A 27001-nucleotide genomic window follows, 5' to 3' on the forward strand; every position below is an offset into this window, starting at 1 on the left:
CAATTCGTTCACGATGGAGCCAATCCGTGCTCAATGTCCCCCGGATTTCATCTACTCTTGGCAGTTCCCTTGGCGGTCGAGTAGTGGATAGGATATGGGTGAGGGCCCGGAAACCGCTCCGGCATGTCAGTCTGTCACCGCTCTGGGGTAGGTTCCAGTGGAATGCACAGCAAGAAAGAACAACGTGCTTCGAAGATTCGTTCACATTGGATAAGCCCTTCGATTCTGATGGAGAATGTTCACCCGAACCTCTCGTGTACTTGTCAAGTTTAGGAAAACTGAACCGTTATCAGCTTATGGGGCCGAGATGTTCGGTGCAAGGCACCGTTATCAACTACCGCACGGAGGACACCGGTTGAGTCTGCCAAAGGTGTCGAGGAGAGAAGATATTATACCCAAGTTTGCTGCCATCTTTTTATTTTCGATTTTGACTCTTCTCTAGCCACATTGTTGTTAGGAACTGCTCTTTCCACCATCACAAGATACCCAATAATTATTTCATTGTAACAGTTCTTTCTTTCAGTCACCACCATGCCCTTCATCCAAGAATCCACCGCTCGTGCAGATGCCACGAGCCAACCAATTGCCATTATCGGCATTGGCCTAAGAGCACCGGGAGATGCATCTGATCCAGAGAAGTTTTGGCAGATGCTTCTGGATGCCCGCTCTGCGCGATCCGAAATCCCCAAGGATCGTTACAACGTTGATGGTTTCTACCATCCCGACCCAGAAAGGCTGGGCAGCATTCAACCTAGGCAAGTTTCTCAAAGCTCAATTGTACTAAGCAGCAGCTAACCAATCTGAACTGCAGACATGCACACTTTCTTAAGCAAGACTTCAAGGTCTTCGATGCCCCTTTCTTCTCCGTCACACCAAAAGAAGCCAAGGCTATGGACCCCACACATCGCATGCTGTTGGAAGCTACCTACGAAGGTTTTGAGAACGGTACATCTGAGACGAACACCTACATGATGTATTTGGACTAACTTTGTCAAAGCTGGGTTAAGACTGGAAGATGTCTCCGGAACACAAACTTCATGCTATATTGGTACCTTTACTGGCGACTTCCCAAACCTGCAAGCTCGTGATAACGAGGGACCCTCCATCTACCGTCAGTTAACCACACGTTTCACCACTTCAGTAAAAACTAATGGTATCGCAGACGCTACCGGCCTTTCATCATCTTTGGCCTCAAATAGACTGTCATGGTTTTACAACCTCAGAGGTCCTTCTATGACTATTGACACTGCGTGCTCGTCAAGTTTGACAGCTTTTCACCTCGCTTGCCAAAGCATTCGCACAGGAGAGGCAGAAATGGTGAGTTGAAACTACCGTACAAGGATGACAAAGTTTGCGCTGGATCATACTAACGCAGCAATAATAGAGTGTTGTTGCTGGCGCCAACCTCATGTTTGGCCCTGACATGTCCATCCTCCTGGGTGCCGCCAAGATTCTGTCGCCCGAGGGCAAGTCCAAGATGTGGGACGCAAACGCCAACGGCTTTTCTCGCGGAGAGGGCTTTGGAGTTACAATTTTGAAGCCTCTCGATGCAGCGCTCCGTGATGGCGATACCGTACGTGCCGTCGTGCTGGCCTCGGCGGCCAACGAGGATGGCAGAACTCCCGGTATCTCTCTGCCTAACAGCGAAGCCCAACAGGCTCTTATCCGAACGGCCTACCGCAATGCGGGTGTTGATCCGGCGGAGACTGGTTATGTTGAGGCCCATGGCACAGGTACCCAGGCTGGTGACCCGTTGGAGGCACGCGCTATTCTCACAACCATCGGTGACCAACCCGGACGTAAGTCTGATTTGTATGTTGGTTCGGTCAAGACGAACATTGGCCATCTGGAGGGTGCTGCCGGTGTCGCTGGTGTAATTAAAGCCGCTCTCGCCGTCGAGAGAGGCCTCATTCCCCAGAACCTTTGGTATGTCAAAACATACTGACTAAAGGTTCTTTGTTCTTGCTAACTTAATCGTGCAATAGGTTCGAAGAACTTAACCCTCAAATTGACCTTCCCGAGAATGTCAGAATTCCTCAAACTTTGACGGTTTGGCCACACAGCGGCCCCCGGCGAGCTAGCATTAACTCCTTCGGCTTTGGAGGAGCAAACGCCCACGTTATTCTCGAGGATGCAGCATCTTACCTATTCCGCCATGGTCTTCCTGGACGCCATGCGACTGTGTCTCGTCCACTTCTCCCCAAGTCAACCGTCTCGGAAGACGGCACGGGTAGCACTGCCAGTGAGACCGAGCCAATTCCAAAGCTCATTGTGCTTTCTTCCAACGATCAGGAGGGCGTCAAGCGCAATGTGGAGCGTCTGCAGTCCTATCTGGAGACTAAGACATCGACCTCATCCTCTTACATGAGCGACCTTGCTTACACCATGTCCTCCAAGAGAACTGCGCTGCCCTGGAAATCTTTCGCCATTGCATCTGACGTTGCTGGTCTCGAAATTAGCTTGGACTCAATTCCTGCTGTCGTACGTTCGTCCAACTCATCAATCCCGAGAGTTGCATTCGTCTTCACTGGCCAAGGTGCTCAATACTTCAAAATGGGCAAGGATCTCTCCGCATACAAGACCTTCAGGGACAGCATGCTCCGCTCAGAGTCTATTTTGAAGACTCTTGGTTGCACGTGGAACTTAACTGAAGAACTGGACCGCTCCGAGTCAGAGTGCAACCTGCGCCGCACGGAATACAGCCAGCCAGCTTGTACTGCACTTCAGGTTGCCCTTGTTGATTTGATGAAGTCATGGGCCGTTCAGCCTTCTGCGGTTGTAGGCCATTCCAGCGGTGAAATTGCCGCTGCCTACGCTGCCGGATATATCGATCACGAAGCCGCCGTTAAGATTGCATGGCTCAGAGGCCAAGTTTCCCAGACTGTTTCAAAAAACGGTGGTATGTTGGCTGTCTCTGCTAGTGCGGACAGCATCACAGAACATCTCCAGTCTCTCAAGCTCGGCAAGGCCATTGTGGGCTGCTTCAACAGTCCCAAGGCATGCACTGTCTCTGGTGACAGCGCAGCGATAGATGAGTTACTGGAGGTTCTCAAGGAAGCGCAGATCCCCTGCACACGCCTATCAATGGACGTCGCCTACCACTCCTTCCACATGGAAACTGCGAGAGAACATTACGAATCTGCCCTGGCGGGTATTCCTCATGGATCTGCCGACATCCCTATGTTCTCTTCTGTTACCGGAAAGTTAGTTGAGCCTGAGCAGATGAACCCCTCTTACTGGGTTGATAACTTGGTCTCTCCAGTCAACTTTGTCGGTGCGGTCCGGTCGCTTTTGAACCATACCCTAGGCAAAGTTCGCTCTCATGACCGAACCGCCTTTGCCAGCGCTTTTGTCGAGCTTGGCCCTCACTCTGCCCTGAGAAGCTACCTCCTCGACACCTTTGCCGTTGAGGACCGCTTTACCGACCTCTCTTATATGACCGTTCTCAGACGCAAGTTTAATGGCGTCAACACTGCTCTGGAAGCTGCAGGTCAACTTTGGACAAAGGGTTGTGTCATTGACGTCAACCGCGTCAACGAGATTGGTGACAGCCCTAACATGCTTGTTGACCTACCACCTTATGCTTGGAACCACACCCGTACTTTCTGGGATGAATCATACCTCAGCCGTGAGTACAGACTGAGAGAGAAGCCTCGTACTGATCTGCTTGGTTACCGCATTCCCGGTACGCCGGATCCAACTTGGCGCAACTTCCTCCGCTGCAATGAAAACCCTTGGATCCGCGAACACAAGGTCCAGGGCGACATTCTCTATCCCGGTGCTGGTATCATCGTCATGGCTATCGAGGCAGCCCGCCAACTTGCTGAAGAGAATGCGACTGAGGAGGTCTTCGGATACGAGCTCCGTGATGTCGCCATTGACACTGCTCTGAGAGTGCCAGATACCGATAAGGGTATTGAAGTCATGATCCAGTTGCACCCTCGCCGCACTGGCACCAAGGCCGGGCCTTCTGCTACTTTGAATGAGTTCTCTGTCTCTTCTTGGTCGGAGGAGACTAAGGAATGGACAGCCCATGCCCGTGGCCTTGTTTCTGTCACATACAAATCGTCTCTTTCCCCGGCCATGCAGCGCGAGCTAGTTCTGGAGAACGAATCCTACGCAAAGTCATTTGCCAACGCTAAGGAGCTGTGCCAGAAGCCTGCCAGAAGCTTCCTCTACGACACTGTGGAGACCATTGGCATGCAATATGGTCCAACTTTCCGTAACATGACCGAGCTGTTCGCTGGACCGAACTGCAGTTACGGAATCATCAGCGTCCCAGACACGAAAGCCGTCATGCCCAAGGGCTTTGAGTATCCTTCCGTGGTTCATCCGGCCACCCTCGACTCCGTCCTCCACTTGCTTTTCCCTTCTATCAGCGGCGAGGACCAGTCACTTAATGAGGCCGTCGTTCCATTCTCTTTTGACCGCATCTTCGTGTCGGCAAAGCTTCCTTCGGTTCCCGGAACCAAGCTGCACGGATGCTCCACAGCCCAGAAGACCAGCTATACCACATGGAAGTCGTCCATCACAATTTCGGAGGACCTTGCTGAGCTCATGATAATTATGGATGGCGTTTCGTTGGCTTCTGTCGGAGAGGGTGAAGCACAGCAAGCTCAGGAGACTCGAGCATCTTGCTTTGGTCAAGCCTGGCACGAGGATGCCGACCTGCTCGAATCGTCCCAGATCAAGGAGCTTGTTTACAAGCGCACATTGAAGAGCAAGGACGACGACTCCGTCCTTGACAAGCTTGAATATGTTTGTCTTGTTTACATCTACCGTTGCCTTGCTTGGCTCGAGACCGAAGAAGGCAAGGCCCATGCGCCTCAGGATGGATTTTGGAAACTTTACGTCGACTGGATGCACGACACTATCAAGCAGTTCCCCCCACTCCCTGAGAACGAGGCTGAGATTGAGGCTGAAATGGAAGCCTGTCGCCAGAGAATTGTTCTCTCCGACAGTGGCGATATTACAGTTCATATGGTTGATCGTATCGGTCAAAACTTGGGCCGCATCTTCACCCGTGAGGTTGAGCCTTTGCAGGTTATGACTGAGGGTGACCTCCTATACACCTTCTACAGAGGCGCTTTCGGTACCAGCTTCAACACCAACGTCGCGGAGTACGTTGGCTTGATTGCTGACAAGAGCCCTGGAGTCAAAATCCTGGAGATTGGTGCTGGTACGGGTGGTACTACCTACCATGTCCTTGAGCGCCTCCGCAACGCCGACGGTACCTCTAAGGCGGCAAAGTACTGCTTCACTGATATTTCCCCCGGTTTCCTTTCCAAGGCTGCTGATCGTTTCTCTACCGATGCTTCCATCATGGAGTTTACGACTTTGAACATTGAGAACGAGCCTACCGAGCAGGGATTCGAGCCCGAGAGCTACGACCTGATTGTCTGTGCCAACGTCTTGCACGCTACGAAGAGTATCCAGGAGACTTTGACTCACTGCAAGTCTCTTCTTAAGCCAGGTGGTCGCCTTGTTCTTTCCGAGGTTACCATTAAGCGCATCTTCAGTGGCTTCATCATGGGTCCCCTGCCTGGATGGTGGCTGGGCGAGGATGATGGCCGCACGGGCGGTCCTCTCCTGGATGTCGATGAGTGGAATGCCGCCCTGAATCTGGCCGGATTTTCTGGTGTTGATGTGGATATCCGAGGAGACCGTGAAGCGTCCAAGGAACCCGTCTCGCTCATCATCTCGACCAAGCCTGCGAGAGAGGTACCCGGCCCCTCGGAATTCGTTGTCATCTCCACTGGTACTGAAAGCTCCGACAAACTCGCCCAATCCATTCAGGGGCAATTCTCTGGTCTTGCCCATCAGACTTCTATCGTGCAATGGAAAGACGTTTCCGAGGCCACCGTCAGTGGCAAGTATTGCCTCTGCTTGGCAGAGTGGGAGACACCTGTTCTTGCAACACTGAGCGATGAGAACTGGGAAAAGCTACGCCAAGTTATCCTGAGCTCTGCTGGTACTCTATGGATAACAGGAGGAGCCGCTATGGAGTGCTCTGATCCGATGAAGTCGCTAATGGTCGGCCTTTCAAGAGCTATCCGCAATGAAGACGCCGGCGTCCGCCTTGCCACTCTTGATATTGAGACTCCTGGCAACGTTAACTTTGAAATGGCTGCAAAGAACATCCTCAAGGTCGCATCAGGTCATATTCGCAGTGACGGTTTTGACGGCGAATATGCCGCTCGCGACCGCACCGTCTACGTGCCCCGTGTCGAGCGGACCCTTAACGTCGACAGTTCCCTCCGCAAGTACGAGGCAAAGGGCCAGCCTGAGCTTGTCCCATTCAAGGCTTGCGGGCGTCCTCTCAAGCTCACAATCAAGACTCCTGGTCTTCTAGACACTTTCAGGTGGGAAGAGGACGAGACATATTACAAGCCTATGCCCGAGGATTGGATTGAGATCGAGGTCAAGGCCGTTGGCCTCAATTTCAAGGATGTTCTTGTTGCACTGGGCAATCTTGCGGAGAACAAACTCGGTGTCGATGCCTCTGGTATTGTTACTCGCGTAGGATCTGCTGTCACTGACTTTAAGCCTGGCGATCGCGTCATGACTGCTTCTTGCGACACTTTTGCTTCTTTCGTTCGATTCCCTGCCAAGGGAGCCATTCCTGTACCCGAGGGAATGAGCTTTGAGGAGGCCGCATCTATGCCTCTGATTTTCCTCACAGCGTACTACTCTCTGGTCACTGCCGGAGCATTGGTCAAGGGCGAGACGATCTTGATCCATGCCGCCGCTGGAGGTGTTGGTCAAGCCGCAATTATGATCGCCCAGCAGAAGGGAGCAGAGATTTTCGCTACTGTCGGTTCTGACGAAAAGAAGGAGCTGATTATGCAGCAATACGGCATCCCTGAGGACCACATTTTCAGCAGTCGTGACACCAGCTTCGCAAAGGCCATCATGCGCGCCACTAACGGGCAGGGTGTTGATGTTGTGCTCAACTCCCTGGCAGGTGAAGCCCTCCGACTGTCTTGGCACTGCCTTGCCAAGTTTGGTCGTTTCCTTGAGATTGGTAAGGCCGATCTCTTCGCTAACACCGGCCTTGATATGAAGCCGTTCCTTGACAACAAGAGCTACATTGGTGTCAATCTCCTTGACTTCGAAAACAACCCCACGCCTCGCGCCGTCGCTCTCTGGGAGGACACTGCCAAGCTTATCCATAATGGCTCGGTCAAACCTATTGCACCTATTCAGCTTTTCAGCATGTCTGAGGTTGAGAAGGCCTTCCGCCACATGCAGGCTGGTAAGCACATGGGCAAGGTTGTCGTGCGGGTTGACGACGCGGACATGGTTCCTGCCGTGCCGCGCATGCCCCGTGTCGACATCCAACCTGATGCGACTTACGTAGTTGCCGGTGTTGGAGGAATCTGCAAAGAGATTGGTCGCTGGCTGGCCGAGAAGGGCGCAAAGCATCTAGTCTTGTTGTCGCGCTCTGCTGCCAGTGGCGAGGAAAACAAAGCCTTTGCAGGCGAGCTGCAGAGCACCTACAATGTCAACACCTACGCCTACGACTGTGACGTTGGTAACAAAGCTGCTCTTCAAAATGTCTTGGACAACTTGAGGTCCAAGAACGTACCCGAGGTTAAAGGATGCGTCACCGGAGCCATGGTTCTTCGGGTAAGTCAAAGTGTATCTGTTGTGGGTGGCAGGCCTCGCCGGCCCGTCACGTGGGCTGACGGCCGCCACCACTGGTCTTAGCCAGCCTCCACAGCCCTCTAGCCAGTTAGTTAGTTCTTCCACCAACAACACCACTTTTCCCATTCTGAGCGTTCTGTGCCGGTTCTCGCCCACATCTGTTGTATCAGTTCAACGCTAACCATCTGTTGCAGGACACTCTCTTTGATAAAATGACGGCTGACCACGTCCGAATCACTGTTGGCCCCAAGGTACACGGAACCTGGAACCTCCACGAACTTTTGCCTAAGGATCTCGACTTTTTCGTCATGCTCAGTTCCCTGGCAGGAGTAATGGGCCACCGTGGACAGGGCAACTACGGCTGCGGCAACATCTTCCAGGACTACTTCGCCTCCTACCGCCGCAGCCAGGGCCTGCGTGCCATGACCATTGATATTGGCTACCTTCTCAGTGTAGGTTTTGTTGCCGAACACGATGAGTACGTTGACCACGTCAAGGCAATGGGCCTGAAGGTCATGCACAAGAGCGACCTGCACGGCCTCATGGCTACTGCCCTTGAGGGTACCGATGCCCATCCGCCACAGGTCATGTGCGGTCTTCCGTACAATGAGCACGATGACGCCTGGTACTGGATTCAAGATCAGCGTTTCGCTGGTCTGCGGAAGACAGCTGCTGGATCTCAAGCCGGCGGCTCGGCTTCAGTCTCTCTTCGCGACGAGCTGGTCCGTTGCGGAAAGGCGGACGATGAGGCTGTTCACCTGATTACCTCTGCTCTAGTGCAGCGTCTAGCAAAGCTGATGATGATGCCTGAAGATGATGTTGACGCAGGCAAGCCATTGAGTGCTTACGGTGTTGACAGTTTGGTGGCTGTTGAGGTGCGCAATTGGATTGCAAAGGAGGTTGCGGTCGAGGTCAGTGTGTTTGATATCATGGCGACTATTCCCATGAGACAACTTGCTGCCGATTTGGCAGGTAAGAGCAAACTGTTGGTTCAGGAAGCGGCATGAAGATTTCAATGAGAAAAAGGAGTTGGGGTTCGAAATTACACTTGTCTTTTCTTTAGTCTCTGTAGCATTTTGGTCTGTTTTGGCATCTTGTTTTGAGCAATTGAAAGACCTATAATTATTGTCGATTGGTGCCGTAAATGGTCACATACAAGGCTCTACTGTTGTGCCTTAAATAAAACTAAAGATGATGATGAACTGGACTAAGATACAAATGCGATGAAGCCGGATTCATACTCCGTCCACTGCATTCACTGGTGTTCACTGCCAGAGGATATCACTCCTAGTGGGTATTGAATAGACCTTACCGTCAGTTTGAAGACAAAAGAAAAAGCTCCTTTTACCTTTGAAATGAGTTGGTATAATAACTATTTAGATCGTCTTGTCCAATTGTGGCCCCTCTCCGATACATTCAATTCATCTTGTGTTTGTTTGTTCGTCCAGTGTACTATCTCCACTGCTTGAGTAGCATGTCTCTCCATATAACTAGAGAGCAGGGTTTCTGGATCGATGAAGATGCAGTACGCGTCCTGTCAATGTTACTCCGTGACAAGGGTCTAGGGGGTTGTTGGCTGTAATCCCCATGACTCGTAAAACCAGTACAAGGGATCCTAGCAATTGATTTATGCTGTAAGTCGAAGCCACCGCCTTTCACTTGTCCACGTGCTTGACTACAGATAATACTCTCAGATAACGGTTTCTGGACTTTGTTGTGGAATCCGATTCAAAATGCGCAAATTCCCACTAGAGGTGATTCTTTTCTGCCTCCACTGAAATTTGGGCTATTCACTCACGACGCTTCAGTATTCTAATTCGTTTTACCACGCCACTTTTTTGTATCAGTGCTTCAACCATCCGCCATAACCTACCTCAGCTATGGAAAATAAAATTGCATCTTCAGCTCCGCTGTCGAAGGAGATGAAAGTTCTTTCTCTAGGAATGACTCGAACAGGTAAGTGTAAAGCCAATTTTCAAACCTCGTCCAATTCTCACCATTTCATAGGGTCTGCTTCCATAACCCAAGCTCTCACAATTCTTGGCTATGATGGCGTTCATCACGGCATCCAAGCCATTACATCTCCTCGCGAGTGGACCCTCTTTTCTGCAGCTGCAGACTCAACCTTTCCTACATTGCCAACTTACACCGGCGCACCCTTCACACAAGAAAGTTGGAAGTCGCTCTTCGGCAATTATGAGGCAGTCACAGACATGGGCTCTTTTTTCGCTTTGCAGCTGATAGCGGCCTATCCTGATGCCAAAATCATTCTTGTAGAGCGCGATATAGATAGCTGGTTCCAGAGCATGGACGAGGCCATCTTCAAGACGACGTGGGGTTGGCGCGCAGATCTTATCATTGATTACCTTGGCCCTCGTTGGGGTTTGGCAGGAGGTCAGACTCTGAGGAAAATTCTTCTAGGCTTCTATGAAGTTCGCAACGTCAATGAGATGAGGAAAGTTGCGAAGGAGAGATACAAGAGACATTATGCGGAGATTCGAGCTGCTGTACCGAAAGAGAGGTTGCTGGAGTTCAACCTTAAAGACGGCTGGAAGCCTCTGTGCGAGTTCCTTGGAAAGGACGTGCCTGAGACGGTGGATTTTCCTGTTGCTAACAAGAGAAAAGAACATCTTGATCGGGTAAGAACAAGGCAGAACCGATTTTTCAAACTCGCGATTTTCGTTGGTCTGCGCAAAGCGCTGCCTTGGGTGTTTGGAGTTGGAGCTGTGACGGCTGGATTCTACTTGACAAAACCGACATGGGCCTTGGAGAGCTTTGAGAGAATTTTGAAGATGGCTCAATCTCAGCTGAAGTACTAAGCATCTTCTTAAACCGTTGTATGATAGCGATAAACTATATTTAAATGATGTTCAGAATACTTTATTTCCGTTTGACCTGCTTCTCTGAATAATGTGTTTACTGAGCCAGCCATGTTATGCATATGTAACCATTGCAGTCGCACTTATATTCATTCGAATGGCCTTTAACAATCAAATCTGAAGTCAAGTCGTTTGTTTCCAAGATCCGCATTGTTGATGAGGTATTGCTGTTGTTCCTCTGTTGTCATAGCGCTCCATTGCCTCTCTTTTTGCTTGTTGCGCCACACGTAGTAACACTTAGTAAGAGCATATAGAACAATTACTGCAACATTGATAGCAATAAGGTTACTATTGCCTCGAGGATACCAAGGTGGGTTGTCATCTTTGCGATAAATGTTAGATGATGCAATGCCGGAAAGTTGCACCATAATGTTGTATACAGCGGAACTGACAGCACGCGTGCGTACTGAGTTACTGATACGCGAGCACCAGCTAACTTGGGCCGCATGAACTGATGGCGATGCGAGTAAGAGGAACAGAACTGCGTAAAGTGACCAGTTTGACAGGTGTTGGGCTGAGGTGTAGATGATGACCAGGAATGGAAGAGACCAAAGCTGCGATATCAAGCCGAGGAATGATATTTGATGCTGCTTCTGTTTAGCAAGATATTCGATGGAGAGAAGAGCTCATACATACGAAGTATTCGGTCAAAAAAGTGATGCCCTAGGGAGTGTTAAAAAAGGTCAGCTGGCCATGCCTTCCAGCAAAACAATAATATGCTTCATGCTTACCAGCATAGTACAGCTCGCTGCAACAGTTACGGGGATGTTGAGGAGTGTCGTCGTAAACCTGTCGTAGCCAATCGCTCTAAGAGAAAGGTTAAGATACTGGCCTGGGGGGTCTCCAGGCATCTGAAACAAGATTCCAATGGCATAGATAGGCCATAAATCGTAATCCTTAAAACTCTTCCATAGCATACCTGGGGTAATGCCTTGTCTGTTATGCATATCACCTTTTGAAGGATCGTCTCTCAACACACGGTTGACGATGATTTTCTCTTCACGCTCAGTGAAGTACCCATTCGGTTTCCACCAGCTCTTAGTCTGTGTTGGTCCAGGGACCATAAAGAGAAAACTCAGGAATCCAATGGTAACACTGATTAAAGCTTCGATGAGGAACAGCCAACGCCAGCCTTCCCGGTTCTGGACCCCCCGGAGGTGGAAAACGCCATATGCGATGAAGGACGCAATGACGGAGGACATTGAGTTGACAAACCAGAAAATGGCCAACCTCATGGGCATCTCGCTATTCTTATAGAAATACGAGAGGTATAATACCGCATCGGGGATAAAGCCCCCCATGAAGAGGCCGATGAAGAAGCGGCATGCAAAAAAGGTTGCGCGATTGGCCATGAAAAATTGTCCACCAGATGCTACACTCCAGAGGATAATCTGCGTAGGAATCCAACGGTCCGTGCCAATCTTCTTTCCGATCATTTGAGAGGGCAACTCGGCAATAAGAAACCCAACGCGGTACATATTCTGAGCGTTATTGTAGTCGTTGGTGTCGATGCCAAGATCGTTGACCAGTCCATCTGCTGTTGCGAGTCCTAAGTTTCCACGATCGATGTTGAGGGCAAAGAACATGACCAGCACCCAGATGAAGATTCGAAAGTCAACCTAGGACTATAAGCACATTGCTGAAAGCTTCAACTCAAACCACTAACCTTTCGGCGGACCGAACGTTCTTCTCGATGTGTCCATCTCTCCTTTGGATCGAATGCATTGATATTCTCGTACTTAGGATGAGGGTGATAGAAGCAAGCTAGATCGGGGTTATCGAATACACTGCGAACAGTTGCAATGGCTTCCGGTTCGACTTTCTGACGCTTGTTGCGTACAAATCCCCAACTAGTGTAGGTTTGCTGTTGCACAGGCGGCTCCGCTAAATCGTCTATAGAGACTTTGGAATCAGGAAAGTCTGTCGAAAAGACATCCGGCTCTCTTTTGTCTGTGCTAATATCAATGGCAGTCATGTTGGTTCTTTACTAGTGTGAAAAATCAAAGAAGGGCACAGCAGAGGATCTACAAAAACCTTTTAGAGTCGCATCTTGTTAGTGTTGATCCAAATGCTCCATCTACACTGCAAGCCTCGGCATACTTTGCTCCGAAATTAGTAAAGAGCCGACCAAATGAGTGATATCGGCCTTAAACTTTCATCTTTTAGACCGATGACACCCTGAAGATGTGCGTTTGGATAAGTGAGTAGATGACACAATAGCACGCCATACGAGCTCCAACCAGTCAGCGACCATTCCGGACCCCGGGGCCGGGGTCAGACCGGCATGATAAGCAGTTATCGACATGTCCCACATGGTTCGGCCCCGCTCCGATTCCACTCCAGCTCCCTCCGGACTCGACTTTAGCCGACGAACCCCCTCACGAAACATCCGAATTTGCTAAACGACAAAGTTAAGCTCTATCGGTCTCCTGCACAAGATTGTTGCTTTCCATTCGGTGCGCCCATGAGAACATACCTTGGTTAAGTCCAGGGCGGTGGCAGCAAGTCATTTATATTTCTCTTTTGCTCAATTGCTTTGCCAACAGTCTAATTGGGCAATTTCTTGAGAGAATCCTTACGGCCATTTGCATACCTCGAGACCTACGAACCTTTTGGATTCGCTTGGCGAAACAATGGCGTCATCGCCAGCGACGAGGGTTCAATGGCTCGGACAAAAGCCGTCGAGAAACCCTGGGGTCACATTTGCCGTACCTTGGAAAGCTGGAGCATGCGGCAAGGGGAATACCGCTTTTTCGTGTGTCACGGAAGAAGGAAAAGATGTACCGCTGCAGACATGGCCTACCGCCTACTGGCCTGATGGATCGATCAAGTGGACCAGCCATGCCATTCCGTCGGCGACTCGGGCAGAGAGCAGCTATTTTATCAGAGCCGGTGGTGAGAAGACAACGACCGCCAATGCCAGTTCGATCGGAGTCCAAGAGGATACTGAAACCATTAAGGTATCAACTGGAAAGATCGATGTCGTCTTTTCAAAAGCCGGTAATAAAATTATCCAGGCCATTATCAACAACAAGGGCAGTACTGTAGGCACAGACGGCGTTCTTGTACTCCTTTCGCAGACCGGGATCTCTGATCCCGATGAACCAAGCCCTTCTATCCAATACCACCAGTTTGTGGGTGATGTTGAAAGAGTCTTAGTTGAGCAGGCTGGGCCTGTTCGTGCTGTGGTCGTTGTGAGTGGTGTCCATACCCACGTCCCCCAGGACGTAAGCTTAAAGGTGCCGCTACATCGTGCCTGGCTTCCTTTCAAACTTAGGTTCTACCTATATGCTGGATCAGAACATGTCAAGATTGTCCATACCATAACATATGACGGGGATAATGACGACTTTGTCCGTGGCATTGGGTTTCGTATCACACTGCCATTGGCAGAGGAGGCGCCGTTCGACCGCCACATACGCTTTGCTGGGGCTTCGGGAGGAGTTCTCGGTGAAAGTGCGCAAGGCGTGACGGGACTTTGGAAAGACCCTGGACAAGAGGTTAGACTTGCTCAAGTGCAAGGTCGTTCGCTTGGTAGCCCGGAAACGTGGAATACGGAGTTGCAGCAAGCTAATCTTCGTTGGGTGCCTGTATGGAACGATTATAGTTTACACCAACTTTCACCTGACGGCTTCACCCTTGAAAAACGGCTTAAAGAAGGCCACCCTTGGATCAAAACAGCCAGCGGAACAAAGGCAGGCGGTGTCGCCTACGTCGGTGGTGCAAACCAGGGCGGCATCGCTCTTGGATCAAGGTACTTCTGGGAGCGATACCCTACTGGCGTCGATATTCGCGGCCTTGAATCCGCCACTGAGGGAACTGATTTGACGCTCTGGCTGTACGATGCAAAGGCTGGCCCGATGGACCTACGTCCTTACCACGATGGTCTTGGGCAGGAGAGCTTTGACGACCAGCTCGACGCTCTAAAAGTCACATACGAAGACTGGGAGCCACAACTAGGATCACCGTACGGAGTATCCCGTACAAACGAGTTGTTTATTTACGTTACAGAGTCGACACCCAAGGCGGAAACCCTCTCAGACTTAGTTGGGCACATTCGAGATCCTCCGAAATTGATGTCCTGCCCCGAAAGCATTCACGAAAGTGGAGTTTTTGGAACTTACTGGTCTCCAAGATCCCAACTCCAATCTGCGCAATTAGGAGATGTTGATGACCATCTAGATTTCCTCTTCAACTTCTATAAAAGACAAGTAGAGCAGAGAAGATGGTACGGCTTTTGGGATCATGGTGACATCATGCACACGTTTGACTCAGACCGGCATACCTGGCGTTATGATGTCGGGGGATATGCATGGGATAACTCAGAGTTGTCACCAGACCTTTGGTTATGGCTGTTTTTCCTCCGAACTGGACGCTCGGAAGTCTTCCAAATGGCCGAGGCACTTACCCGGCACACAGGGGAGGTTGACGTGTATCACCTAGGGTTATACAAAGGTCTCGGAACCCGACATGGTGTGCAGCACTGGAGTGACAGCTGCAAGCAAGCTCGAATTTCCAACGCTTTATATCGCCGTTATTTCTTTTACCTCTCAGGGGGTGATGAGCGTATTGCGGAGCTTCTAGAAGAGACGCTGGAAGTAGGTCAAAAGTTCCTCGCGTTGGACCCCTATCGGAAGGTTCGCAGAGACCGGGAAACCTACAAGCCAGACCCTCGAGCTGTTGAGATCAGTCTCGGCACTGACTGGGCGGCACTTGCATCGTCTTGGCTCATTGAATATGAGCGTCGCGGATCACGATGGATCGAGGCAAAGGAAAAACTTTTCAACTCAATCGAAGGAATTGGGGCGCTTGCCAACGGCTTCGTGACAGGCAATGTGACTTACGATCCATCAACTGGACGCATCACGCCCCCCAGAACTGATACCGAAAACAAAGGTATTGTGAAGGTTTCACACCTCTCGGCCATGTTTGGGCTCTTTGAGGTTGCTGCTGAAATATTACAATCATTTCCCCAAAAAGCGACGGCATCTGGTTTTCGGGCGGCTTGGCTTGATTATTGCATGTATTTCAATGCGGTAAAGGAGGAGCAAGAGGCTCGGTATGGCCAACCCGGATGGGGAAGACTTCAACTTCGCCAGGGTCACTCACGCCTGACCGCTTTTGCAGCAAACGAGTTGAAGAGACCTGATTTGGTTCGGCGCGCCGTTGAAGAGTTCAAAAATGGTGACGGTTTTCGTGACTTTGGCCCTGAGTCACCATGGCAAAGTACAGAGGTGGATAAGTTGCACGTTCTGGAGCCTACTGACGAGGCTCCTTGGATATCGACAAATATAGCTGCACTTTACGGTCTAGCTGGTATTCAGAATCTTGCCCTTCTTAGCGGGACGGGCGCGGAAACAGGCAATTGACACAGTTGATAGTTTTGAGAATGCGAAAGGCACATAAACGGGAGAGGAGTTTTACAATCCTATTGGACATTGCATCCGCAACCGCAGCTACGCTACCTGTGTGATCGATAGAATGATCAACTTGAAAAATGAGAGGAGGTTTTTTTCTTCTGTTGGCCATCCCATAATGTGCTCAAAGGTGGCCTACATCGGACACCTTGGTCTGTGCCGAAAGTGGTCTTGAATTTAGGGTCTGGTAAGAACGCAAGAGTTTATGAAACAATATTCCGCTGATCATAGAATGTCTAGTGCGTGGCCTAAAGCTTAGGTCAAATAAGTGCCTTCTTAAAACATATTGTAGGAGCTAGCGGGTAGCCTATGCGACAGTATGATTTTGGGAAGAAGTGAAACTCTATGCTTAAAAGAAGTCTATGCTTATGTATTCTGCGTTCAAGGGATTTGTTTCGTGACTGGGCCCGTCAGACACAACGGTGGGTTTTGATTACTTTTAATAGCGGCCTGTCTAAGCGCGTAGTAGAGCTTCTCATGCGGCATTGCAAAAGCGAAGAACTGTGGGGAATGATACAGCAAGGTAGCGAATACCACCTGGGAATGCAAGATGTTTTATTTGAGTTTGAAGTGAGTTCTCTATTGATTGGCAGAAAATCATTGATTTACCTGATGCAAACCGTAGCTGATGTTAATGGCTTTCATGACAATTATTAGGGAAACAATGCCCATGTCGCCGTGTTTTCCTTGTTGCAAGCAAGGCTTAAACGAGGTGAGAACAGACAACTAAGTCAAAGAGTTGTTCATCTGAGTATTTGGTTGGGGCCAGTTCAGGTTATGGTCTGAACCAATCGCTGTAAACAGAAATACTCGGCGCTTTGCTTCGCTGCCCCACCTTCTGCGCCGGTAACCATTAAGAAGCTAGGATCATGAAGGGAGGTGGCATTGAAACTAGGTCTGTGTCGTAACTCAGACGAAACGGGATCGCCCAACGCAGTTTAATGGGGTATGATAGGTACATTACTCCAACAAGTAGCTGAGAAATCCTTGCTTGCAAGCTTCATTATAACATGAAAATGCCACTTTTCTGCAACAAACCCTATTGATAATGAGGCTTACAGGGGCACCAATGACCATGGAGCTGATCCACGCAATCCACCCAGTTGCAAATACTCTAATAGCTCCCTGAAACTCTATTAGATCAGAAAGAGGTATATGAAAGCTTCATGCCCATGTGTCTGCGCTGATGTAGTCATGTCCATCCTCTTGGGGTCTCCTTCATTGACGCAGCCGAGATCCGTGACTTTGGACGAGCAACATCAGCCTCGTCGCCTCTTTTTGACCAGCATGAATGAGGCCCAAGTATGTCCGCCGCTCATAGGATGAAGACGCATGCGAGCAAAATTGCCGTCCCTCGGCGCCCAGCCCGTTTGGCATTTTTCATTGGCGTCGTCTTTATTACGATTTTCTTCTTTCTCCCTCCCCATGGCTCGAGGTCGGCCGTTTTGCTTCCGAGCAATCCGAACCACGAAATTCGCTTTCGCAACAGCTCTTTCGATTGGAACACAGTACGGCAGCATTATCCAGTGTCATCATTCAAACCGTTACCAACGAGCAAGCCATTGAAGCTCCCTCTGATTCAACACGAATTCGGCGTGGCAAATCCACATCCAGAAGCACCGAAACGACAGAAAGCGGTCCGCGATGTCTTCATACGAAGCTACAACAGCTATAAGAAATTTGCATGGGGGAAAGACGAATTGACACCGGTTAGCGCGAAGGGTAGAGACACCTTTGGAGGATGGGCGGCAACCCTTGTGGATTCGCTGGACACTCTATGGATTATGGGATTCAAGGAAGAGTTCCGTATAGCCGCCAGCACGGTTGCACAACTCGACTTGGCAAACACGACATCCAGTAGCATCAACTTGTTCGAGACGACCATTCGGCATTTAGGCGGTTTGTTAAGTGCATACGACCTTAGTGGTGAGCCAGCACTACTTGAGAAGGCGAAGGAGTTCGGGGATATGCTCTACTTGGGTTTTGACACACCGAACCGCCTACCAGGATTCTGGGTTAATTTCGAAGATGCGAAAAAGGGTACGCAACTGGCGGGGACCCATGACCCATCTGCTTCGCCTGGCTCCTTATCTATGGAATTCACGCGTTTGTCACAACTTACTGGAGACCCAAAGTATTTCGATGCTGTTGATCGCATTGTACGATTTCTCGAAAAATCTCAGTTCAAGTCCCGCCTTCCTGGAATGTGGCCGAAAATGATAAATTTCCGTGAGGAAACAGTGGACGACACAAGTTTTACCCTAGGCGCCCTAGCGGATTCATTATATGAGTATTTGCCAAAAATGTTTGCCCTTCTAGGCGGACAGGACTCGAGCTACGAGAAAATGTACATCGGAGCGATGGCCATTGCAGAGCAACATCTTCTTTTCCGGCCAATGACGCCAGAGCGTGACGACATTCTATTCGCGGGCGATGCAATTGTTTACCCGGGCAAGGTCGAGTTTGTACCTGATGGCCAACATCTTTCCTGTTTTGCAGGTGGCATGTTTGGCCTTGGGGGCAAACTGTTTTCCATTGAAAACCACGTTGCTCTAGGTGAACGCCTTGCTCGGGGGTGCGCGTGGGCATACAACGCCTTTCCCTCTGGTGTGATGCCAGAAATCTTTAGTCTCTTACCATGCGAGCAGAAGCACGGTGACGAATGTATTTGGGACGAGACAAGATGGAAGAGAGAGGGTGACCTAGGACTGGCAAAAGGGTTCAAAGACGCACGAGACCCGCGATACATCCTGCGGCCGGAAGCAATCGAAAGCATATTCCTGCTATACAGAATGACTGGTCGACAAGATCTTCAAGATATTGCCTGGCGGATGTTTGAGTCTATCGTTAAATCAACTCAGACAAAACATGCACACTCAGCTATTGCTGATGTCACAGCTAACCCAACTCAAACAAACAAGTTGGATGAAATGGAGGTAAGAAGCTAGTGCACTGATTTGCCACTTCGAGTTTGCATCTGGTTCTATTACTAACACCTTCACAAAAGAGCTTCTGGCTTGCAGAGACTCTGAAATACTTCTATCTGATTTTCTCGCCCCCTGATCTCATCAGCTTAGACGACTATGTGTTTAACACGGAGGCACATCCATTTCGAATTCCTAAATAAATATCTTGATGTCCATCTTGCGCAATAGACCGGGGCTTGATGAACGAGCTCAGAGATCCAATACCCTCCTTGCTCATAGGCCCGAAAGACGTCTTTTTATTCAAGTTCTAGTTTGAACAGTTTGGTCAATGCGAGGTCTTTGTCGACAATCAAATGTTACAAATAGGATCAACGATTTAGAAGGTTCTATTACAACTACCCACGTAGTACAAATTAGGGAGTCAACTAGCGAGTTAAGAATTACAGGTAAAACTGAAAAGAAGTAATATTGATCACTAGGGCCAATCAGAACCGAATCAAAGCTTGTGCAAAAGTTTGCCCCATGGGTTGGATTCAGGCATTTGGCGATAGAGGCGGTAATGAAGTGCTGAGAGGGTAGACCGTCTTGTTGGTCTTTCTACAAGTAGACTGACAGCATGAGCGTCCTTGATGAACTCAGAAGCCCAAACGGGGAGCTTGGTAGGCTAATGCAGTCACTTCTTGTCCAGACAAAGGCCAAATAGTCGTGAACCGAGCGTTCTGTAAGCCCACAATACCCATGATGTTACGAGAGAGGCTCATTCTTGTAAGGCATAGGCATTCCAAGAAAAACTTGGTGTCTTCAGTCTATACACCGAAAGCCTCAAATAAAAAGGTTCCAATAGTGGTTTTGCACATTTCATCTTTGTTATTTCTCTGGTAGCTCATCAGACTTTGCTTTTGAGGAGGAATCCAACGAAGGAAACCTTTTTTGACAGCCTTTGACGGCTGTATTTGAACTGAGTAGACCATTTGTTATAAGTATTGAGGTAATATAACAGTTGCATTTGTAAATCACGGACTCCTATCCTTTTCCTTCAGAGTACTGTTTCTGTAATGGCTGAATTCGTATAAACTTCGGACCTTTGTTACTCGAAGTTTGGGAATGACTCGACCCTGGTTAGCCGGGGTCGAATTAAACGTGGATTGTATCTTGGCATATCCCTCCGATGACACCGAGATAATACCCAAGCAACATTGCACATTCCTATACACGCAGACACATATTGCGCCTTGTCCGAATAGCAGTTTCTGGAAGTGATATATTGCGATATCTCGCTACCTTTTTTTCAATGCCACAATTCCCTCTGAATCCTTCAACATTGTTACATGCATACAACATTCCACCTTGATGTTCATACTCCGGTGGGTGGGATCGCCACCAATGCTCCCAAGCTAAAAGTCTTTCCTTTGTAAATTTATGAAAGCCTAGAAGTTTATTTAGCAGCCGGCGTAGATAGCTAGAGCCATATGTCAGTGTCATGTCTTGGGAGACGAGCAGGAGGCGGAAGAGTTTACACTGGGCGAAAAGCTGTGATATTAAGTTAGTGATAGCTTCAATAACGCAGAAAAGGGTTGAATACGGTGAAAGTGTCAGCATGTCTGATATTCTGGGCAGCGGTGAGAGAGCGAACGAAGTTGTATCCATAGCCGCCGTCTAGTTCAGTTAGCTTCATATCTGTAACAGGTGGGATGGTGGTCGAAGGTGGTGTCAAGATTACATTTGACCAGCCGACGAAGCAGAAACGGAGAAAGAAATGAATAACACAGAACACTTACAGTCAGAAGTACCCGCAATCTGGGTCAAGTGTGTCATCTCGTGAAGACTGTCTTAAAGTTAGTGTTTTGGCTTTGTGCATTGTCAAGTTTCAATCAAGCCCAACGTCGTCATATCCACTTTGCACTGTCTTTAAACATAGAAATAAAGGTACTAACATAGTCGTCTGTTGGTCCTGAGCATGGCAAGTGCCAGAAGCAGCAGTCATGGTGAAGAAGAGAGGGCAGTTGACCATGTAGCTCTGGCTGGGAAGCTTGAAGCAGGTCAGTCTTTGGCTCTAGCGTTTTTTGGGAAGAATATCTTACAGTGTATGCAATGACGCCAGAAGAGCAGGCAGGGTAGACATCAGTGCAGAATTGACGGGAAACACCAGAGGTAGTGCTTCCGCACTCGCTGGCGATTCTGGAGAAGACAGTGGCCACGGTGTTACGGGTGGAGGTCCTGGAGTTATTAATAAGCGAGAGGATACTTGGGAAATATTGAGATAACTTACGAAGAGGACTTGAAGTATTCAGTCATTCTAGCGGCAGGGCCGGAGGCGGCAGCCTGGGAAGCAGCAACAGCCAGAGAGCGGCAACGGCTGATAGCGTTGACCTAAGGTAGAAGTCAAGGTCAGCGTCAAGTTAATCTTGAACATTTACGTCGTCTATAAGTTTCCCAAGAAATTTTAAATAACTCATAGAGACAGTCCATAACGGGAGGCACAAGGGGGGTAGATGTGTGGTGGCAGATTTCCGGGGCAGTGCCGAGATGGGACCCACAGTAGCGGTGCGGCGAGTGCCGGTGCAGTCGGACTGAACGACCGTGCGCTTAGCAAGGAAGCGGGCACGAACGGCAGCAGCCTCCTCTCCGTTGACAGTGGTGTGGACACTGTTGCTGGAGAAGGGGATGGTGCCAGCCAGCTCGGTAGAGTCAGCCTCGGCATAAGAGAAGGCACCCTGGGTGACAATATCGATCTCGCCAGCGGTGCTGAGGTCGTGGAGCTCAGCAGCATCGAACTCGACCTCGACAGACTGACCAGCGCCAATGATCTGGAAGGCTTCCTCGGTCAAGCCAGAAGTGGCCATCAGGAGGCGGACACCATCGAAATCAACCTTGTTGCCTAACCTAAGTCAATGGTTTGTTCAAGTTCAAGAGTGAAGAAAGTCATTACCCGCGGCGAAAACCTCAACCTTCTCGACGGGAGCTGCGTCAAGAATGGTACCGGTCTTGAAAAGCTTGAGGTCAGAGTCACCAGTGTTGGTGAGGACGGCCTTAACGCCAGAGTTGCCAACGGCCTCCAGCTTGACGTCAAGGGGAGAAGTGTCACGCTTGGCCATGTCAACAGACACGGCGTTGGCAAGCGCAGCCAGAAGGGAGACTCCGATGGAGAACTTCATTATGAAAACAGTAACCGAGAGGCAAGATCAGGGGCGGGCGAGAATGTTTGTGAATCGTGGTGGCGAGGCAGAAGAGAAGATAGACATCGAAGGTTTATTGCGTCTTCTTTTATAGTCGATTTAGTGAATATTTGGTCCCTATCATGTCAAAATATCTTTACCGCCAGTACATGTGTTGTACATGCATGCCGATATTCTGTAATACTCAAGCTAAGGAGAAAAAGGAAGATGGAAAACTGCCCAGCCGGCTTAGGCATCCTTGGAGTGTAACATATGAGATCCCCAGAACAGGCCAGAGTGGGTGCCAAGTTAGCTAATATCAACACGGATGGTCGTTAAGGCTCACTAAAACCGGCAACGTGATAAGGTAGGCAGGCCACTCGCCCTCACATATGCTTCCGTCGCAAATGCTGATTACAACCCTTAATGGAATATCCTCCGATCTAGCGCCGAGTCGGCTGCAATAGCCATGTGTGCTTTTGGTGCGGATAGCTAAACACGCAATTCAGGTGGTAATTCGTGGCACAGACAGCGGGCCGAGGACAGAGATTCCAGCTAGCGCAATTCAGAATGCTTATTCAATTGAAGCTTACCGTGAAAGCAAAAGAGCTTTCACTAAAGAGCAGTCCTGAAGCTGTCCATCTCGCCACAATCTGGGGTCATCAGGCGGCACTGGTCAAGACCCCGAACGGGTGCAGCCGTAGACGGCCATTTGGCATTTGGGATCAATCCAGCCCGCTGAGGAAACAGAACTTAATCACACAAAGGCACTCCGGTCAGTTGCGACAGCCGGTGGGGTTTTCCAAATCATGCAGCCGAAGGTGGAGATCGTCGATGGACGGGGGTCGGCACAACACATCGACTGCCAATGAGACAATCCCCAACATTGAGTGCCAAGTATACGCCAAGTACACAAGCCGGAGACTAGCTCAAGGGAGGAAGGAGAGAAATAAGGATGAAACGTATTTACCTTTTGTCAGCGCTACATTGCCGTTTTTGAGTGAGCTTCAAGAGTGGGCAGCTCTAGTGGTTGGTAAGTTCGGGAGCCATGGCTTGCGAAGTGGCCCGGGCGACTAGATATGGGGAATATGGCATGTCGTTAAAAGATAGGAGGTTTGTGTTATATCTTTGGAACGCATTACTGCTACGATATCGCATCAGCGTTGCATCGACAATGAATACCATTGGCTAGAGTAGGAGTTGTAAGTGGTACGGCTATTGAGAATAACGAATTAGCCGGATTCGGAATTTTTTTTTTTTTTTTTAATATTAAAATCGATACAGTAAAATGATCTGTTAGAAGCCTGAAGTCGTTATTTGAGGATCGTCAGAACCAACAATTTCCATGGGTCCCCTCTTACCTCTACAACCCACATCAACAAATACCAAAGTTTTGACGGCGTAGAAACTCATAAGACTATTTTTCCGCCACTGGTACTGAATGTGCAAAGACCTTCCCTCTTCGGCCCGGGCTGCTGAGCTGTGACAGGGTGAAGAGGCACAGCAACCAGAGTAATCTAGTCGCTGGGCATAGAGATACGTCTACGCATAGATGCTGGACCTCATTTCATTTAGTCGCTTGGCAGTTAATACCTCCGCACCAAATACTCCTCTTCACCCCGCAGGCAGTTGGTTTTACCTAGACCGCCAAGCTCAACAATGCCAAGTCCTTTGGATGCTTATTGTTTTTCCGGTACTGATTGTTGCATCGCCATGCCTTTCATGACGTTGCGGCTTGCGTCCGTGCATCGGAACAAGCTATTGAAAGAAGCAACTCCTCTTAAGCTTTGTCTTGTGGAACCACTGGCCTACACTTCTCTCGTAGCGTGCTGCAATGTGATACGATATATGAATCGAGACGCATACTTTATGAACTGACTACTGAGATAAGCAGGTGCCGAACATAGTCTTCCCACTGCTTTCCTATCGTGATCATTGAACCTTTTGGTCTGCATAGATAGTCCGCGTAAGCAAGTTGCATAAGAATACGTATCGAATCTACCTACCTAGTAAGGTAAGGTGGTTTTGGGAATCCACAAGTGGAAAGCAGCCCGAATCTGGAGTGAATTGTGGTTTCTCTTCATTCTTTCTTGTATTGAAACTGATTACCGGCATGCAGAGCCATTCCTGTCGATTCCTGTACCCACATTTTCACTTCTTCATTCTTAAATGTTGCTATCCACGAGTGCTCATGTATGTTTAGCACGAGTAGTTCTTGCTCCGGAAGTTGCTTCTTTGTTTGATGGGAGTGATAACATAAGCCGAATGCCTTGATCGATCCGCTTCGGCGGGAGAGATTCTGAGGGTCTATACCGAATCTAGATCTGCTTGGCCGTTCGTCAGCGGTTGGCGTTATCTCCCAGATTGCGCTTGAAATATCAGACGAGTATCATGCAAGCATTCTCAGTCCACAACAATCGTATCTCGTTCGCGATGTTGCCTTCAAGTTTCTGAACAGCATAGGTGGCACACTTTTTTGAAATGATCCTGCAGGATGGGCTCATATAACAAGCGTGCACAGTTTCTAGTTGGTTTACCGTCTGGACCAGCGCCGAAGGCCTTGATAAATGGCCAATGACCACTTTTCAAGCCGGCGCGCGAGAAGGCGGAGGGGCTTTTTTTTTTTTTTCTTTTTCTTTTTCTTTTTTTGGCGTGTTGATTTCTCTGCTGCTGTGAAAGTGAAGGTAGAGCCACTTTCATATGCGGTTCCTTCCATGTTGACCCTTTCAGCCTGTATGGGGGTCGATGTCATCGACTTTAAGGTAGTCAACAGTGGTTTGTGGATGGTAAAACCGTGAATATGTGTACTATTCCAGGTGGAATAATTGAACTAGTTGAACCTCGGTTGCAATAGTTAACGCAGGGGCTTGTATGACCGGCCTGGACTTCTTTATCTCTCTTGTTCGTCTGGAATTCGTACTTGCCTGTACTTCAAATGCATCAGGCTCAGCACTGGGATTCATAAATCTTTTCATTTATGTTTATGCATGTTAAAATTTCTTGTGATACTAACAAACATCACATGCTGATCTAGAGAGGTCCTGAAAAGCTTGATGCTTAACCAAAAGTATCGATCGAGAAAACAAAAAAGTCACCGGCAGCCAGTTTAGCGATATCATGCGTTACTACAAACCTGCTATGCAAAGCCATTCACACCAATCCGCGAAGTAGGCAGTCCGGTCTATCGCAGTACGTCTCTACGTGTTTTGCGGCGGAAAGAAAGATCCAACCCAGTGGCTGAGACACGCTGCGGCTAATTATTGAGTGACCAGCTACAAATCAGCACCAAGCCGGCAACGACATCATGTTTTACGTTAGTCGCCTTTTGATCCAGGCAGAAAAAAAGCGCGAAAATGTGCCTGAAGCGTCAGATTCTGGACCTTATACAATGATAAGGTAGTATGAATGCTTATCAGTCCATCATCCCTGGCAACAACGCTTGCCTGATCGGTCGACAGTAGCGATTCGCGCAAAGCATACTGATTCATATCAAAGTGTTACTTTCGGAATGGTCAGACTGAGAAAAGTTTGCGGATTCGCAAATAGCACTAGCTTCAGACGAATGAACAATAACACATCATGAACAGGAGAGCTCAAAGAGTCATTGGATTATGAAGACATTGACACCGGGCGTGGAAGAAACTCAGGCATTCGCATAGCTCTAGGTTCTAGACGTCGATTACTACGGCATTTCTGTATGGAGAGGAGGCACTGATACGAGGCACGTAATCTGATTCGACTACTACGCTTCATACTTGGCCCAGCTCTCGTAGAAACTGGGCTTCTATGTGTCTATCAATCCAAAAACGACAATCAACACAGGAGCTTTGTAAGACCTTCTTGAGCATTAGCACCAGGCTTCAATGCGTGGTTTATTCAATGTCAGCAAAGCTTCAAGTTCCACCATACAGTCTCGGTTAAGAAGACTCATGGTGTTACCGCTTAAGCTCTTACCGCATGCGAGAGATACTGCAGCTCGAACAGCTGGTTATGTCTTCTTCAAATCTTGTAATGTTCTTTGTGAACACGTGCTCTGTGTGTCAGGTTGGAGGCTTCTTGCCAGGATGCGCACCAGCCAAGGATCATATGGTAGCAGTAAACAAAAAGGAAGGTGGCGTTTGCCAATGATCTCAATGAAACGATGGTGGTAGGATTCTGCAAAAGTCAAATCTGGAGAGTCGGCTGTGTCTCGGCGAAGCAAATCTTTGGAGAAGGCCTGATGGGTTGTGCATTGGACATGCTTGTTAGTGACCATTGCACGTGATGGACATCAACAAGACGAAGGAAGTTAAACAGAACATGCCGTCACGGCATGGAAATGTTTACGCCTTTGCTAAGCGATCTGGATGTTCTCTCTGTTGCAGCAATGTAACCTACTGTCTTGGGTCTCCGCTACATATTATGTCGAAAACCGTGATCACGAAGCGTCGGCTTTTGAGGCTACTCATCAACCATGTCGTTCACAATAGTCACGTTTTCAAGGGGCACAGGTGTGACCGGTAAACTGCTTCAGACATAACCATTTAATTACCCATCTTTCACCTTTTGAGCTGTTGAAGAAATCTAGGCCATCGTATTAGACATTAACCTTGCGCTTGGCACTTTGTAACTGACTCGTCTGCTCAGAAACCCATATCCATCGTTACATTCTAAGCCCTATGGGGAAGCTACTTCATCCAGCCTTAGCATTGGCTTGGCCTTGCGGTGACAATGAAGCTAGAGTGGTTGATTAGGTACAAAAAATCAGCCATGAAGAATGGAAGAAGGTTCTTGCCTGCACCAAGTATAGACCGGCATCTGAAGTCGCATCGCGTCTTTAGAGTTGCATGGTGCCCCCTTAATCGAGTATGAAAACAGCACCAACGACGTCCAAAAGCCGACATTCGAAAGCGGCCATCAAATGCCGTAGGAACGGCAAGCGAATCCCATCATCCACATCCAGCGATACCGTTACAGTCGCTCCGCCCATTTGTCCC

General features: G+C 49.0%; 6 protein-coding genes across 6 annotated transcripts; 4 read left to right on the forward strand and 2 right to left on the reverse strand.

Moving 5' to 3' along the window:
* Window positions 1–531: 531 nt before the first annotated feature.
* On the forward strand, window positions 532–8654 carry CTRU02_203934 (polyketide synthase; the record flags this gene model as incomplete). The annotated part of the gene is made up of 7 exons (XM_070204286.1): window positions 532–755; window positions 812–945; window positions 998–1111; window positions 1163–1317; window positions 1385–1926; window positions 1986–7629; window positions 7842–8654. 7 exons carry the CDS (start codon window positions 532–534, stop codon window positions 8652–8654), a joined length of 7626 nt encoding a protein of 2541 aa, XP_070062049.1.
* An 873-nt stretch (window positions 8655–9527) lies between these two features.
* Window positions 9528–10466, forward strand: CTRU02_203935 (nad dependent epimerase; the record flags this gene model as incomplete). Its single annotated transcript, XM_036722512.1, has 2 exons — window positions 9528–9603; window positions 9655–10466. The coding sequence occupies 2 exons, from the start codon at window positions 9528–9530 to the stop codon at window positions 10464–10466; spliced, it is 888 nt and encodes a 295-aa protein (XP_036586118.1).
* A 164-nt stretch (window positions 10467–10630) lies between these two features.
* CTRU02_203936 (major facilitator superfamily transporter) lies at window positions 10631–12501 on the reverse strand (the record flags this gene model as incomplete). Its single annotated transcript, XM_036722513.1, has 4 exons — window positions 10631–11113; window positions 11163–11189; window positions 11258–12145; window positions 12193–12501. 4 exons carry the CDS (start codon window positions 12499–12501, stop codon window positions 10631–10633), a joined length of 1707 nt encoding a protein of 568 aa, XP_036586119.1.
* A 658-nt stretch (window positions 12502–13159) lies between these two features.
* Window positions 13160–15895, forward strand: CTRU02_203937 (uncharacterized protein; the record flags this gene model as incomplete). Its single annotated transcript, XM_036722514.1, has 1 exon — window positions 13160–15895. The coding sequence occupies one exon, from the start codon at window positions 13160–13162 to the stop codon at window positions 15893–15895; it is 2736 nt and encodes a 911-aa protein (XP_036586120.1).
* A 1370-nt stretch (window positions 15896–17265) lies between these two features.
* Window positions 17266–19070, forward strand: CTRU02_203938 (uncharacterized protein; the record flags this gene model as incomplete). The annotated part of the gene is made up of 2 exons (XM_036722515.1): window positions 17266–18879; window positions 18951–19070. The coding sequence occupies 2 exons, from the start codon at window positions 17266–17268 to the stop codon at window positions 19068–19070; spliced, it is 1734 nt and encodes a 577-aa protein (XP_036586121.1).
* Window positions 19071–20425: 1355 nt separating this feature from the next.
* CTRU02_203939 (deuterolysin metalloprotease) lies at window positions 20426–22025 on the reverse strand (the record flags this gene model as incomplete). The annotated part of the gene is made up of 7 exons (XM_070204287.1): window positions 20426–20529; window positions 20649–20695; window positions 20805–20899; window positions 20952–21087; window positions 21140–21240; window positions 21408–21748; window positions 21800–22025. 7 exons carry the CDS (start codon window positions 22023–22025, stop codon window positions 20426–20428), a joined length of 1050 nt encoding a protein of 349 aa, XP_070062050.1.
* Window positions 22026–27001: the final 4976 nt, after the last annotated feature.

Source organism: Colletotrichum truncatum (assembly GCF_014235925.2).
Source record: "Colletotrichum truncatum strain CMES1059 chromosome Unknown Contig_0002, whole genome shotgun sequence".
Classification (NCBI taxonomy): domain Eukaryota; kingdom Fungi; phylum Ascomycota; class Sordariomycetes; order Glomerellales; family Glomerellaceae; genus Colletotrichum; species Colletotrichum truncatum.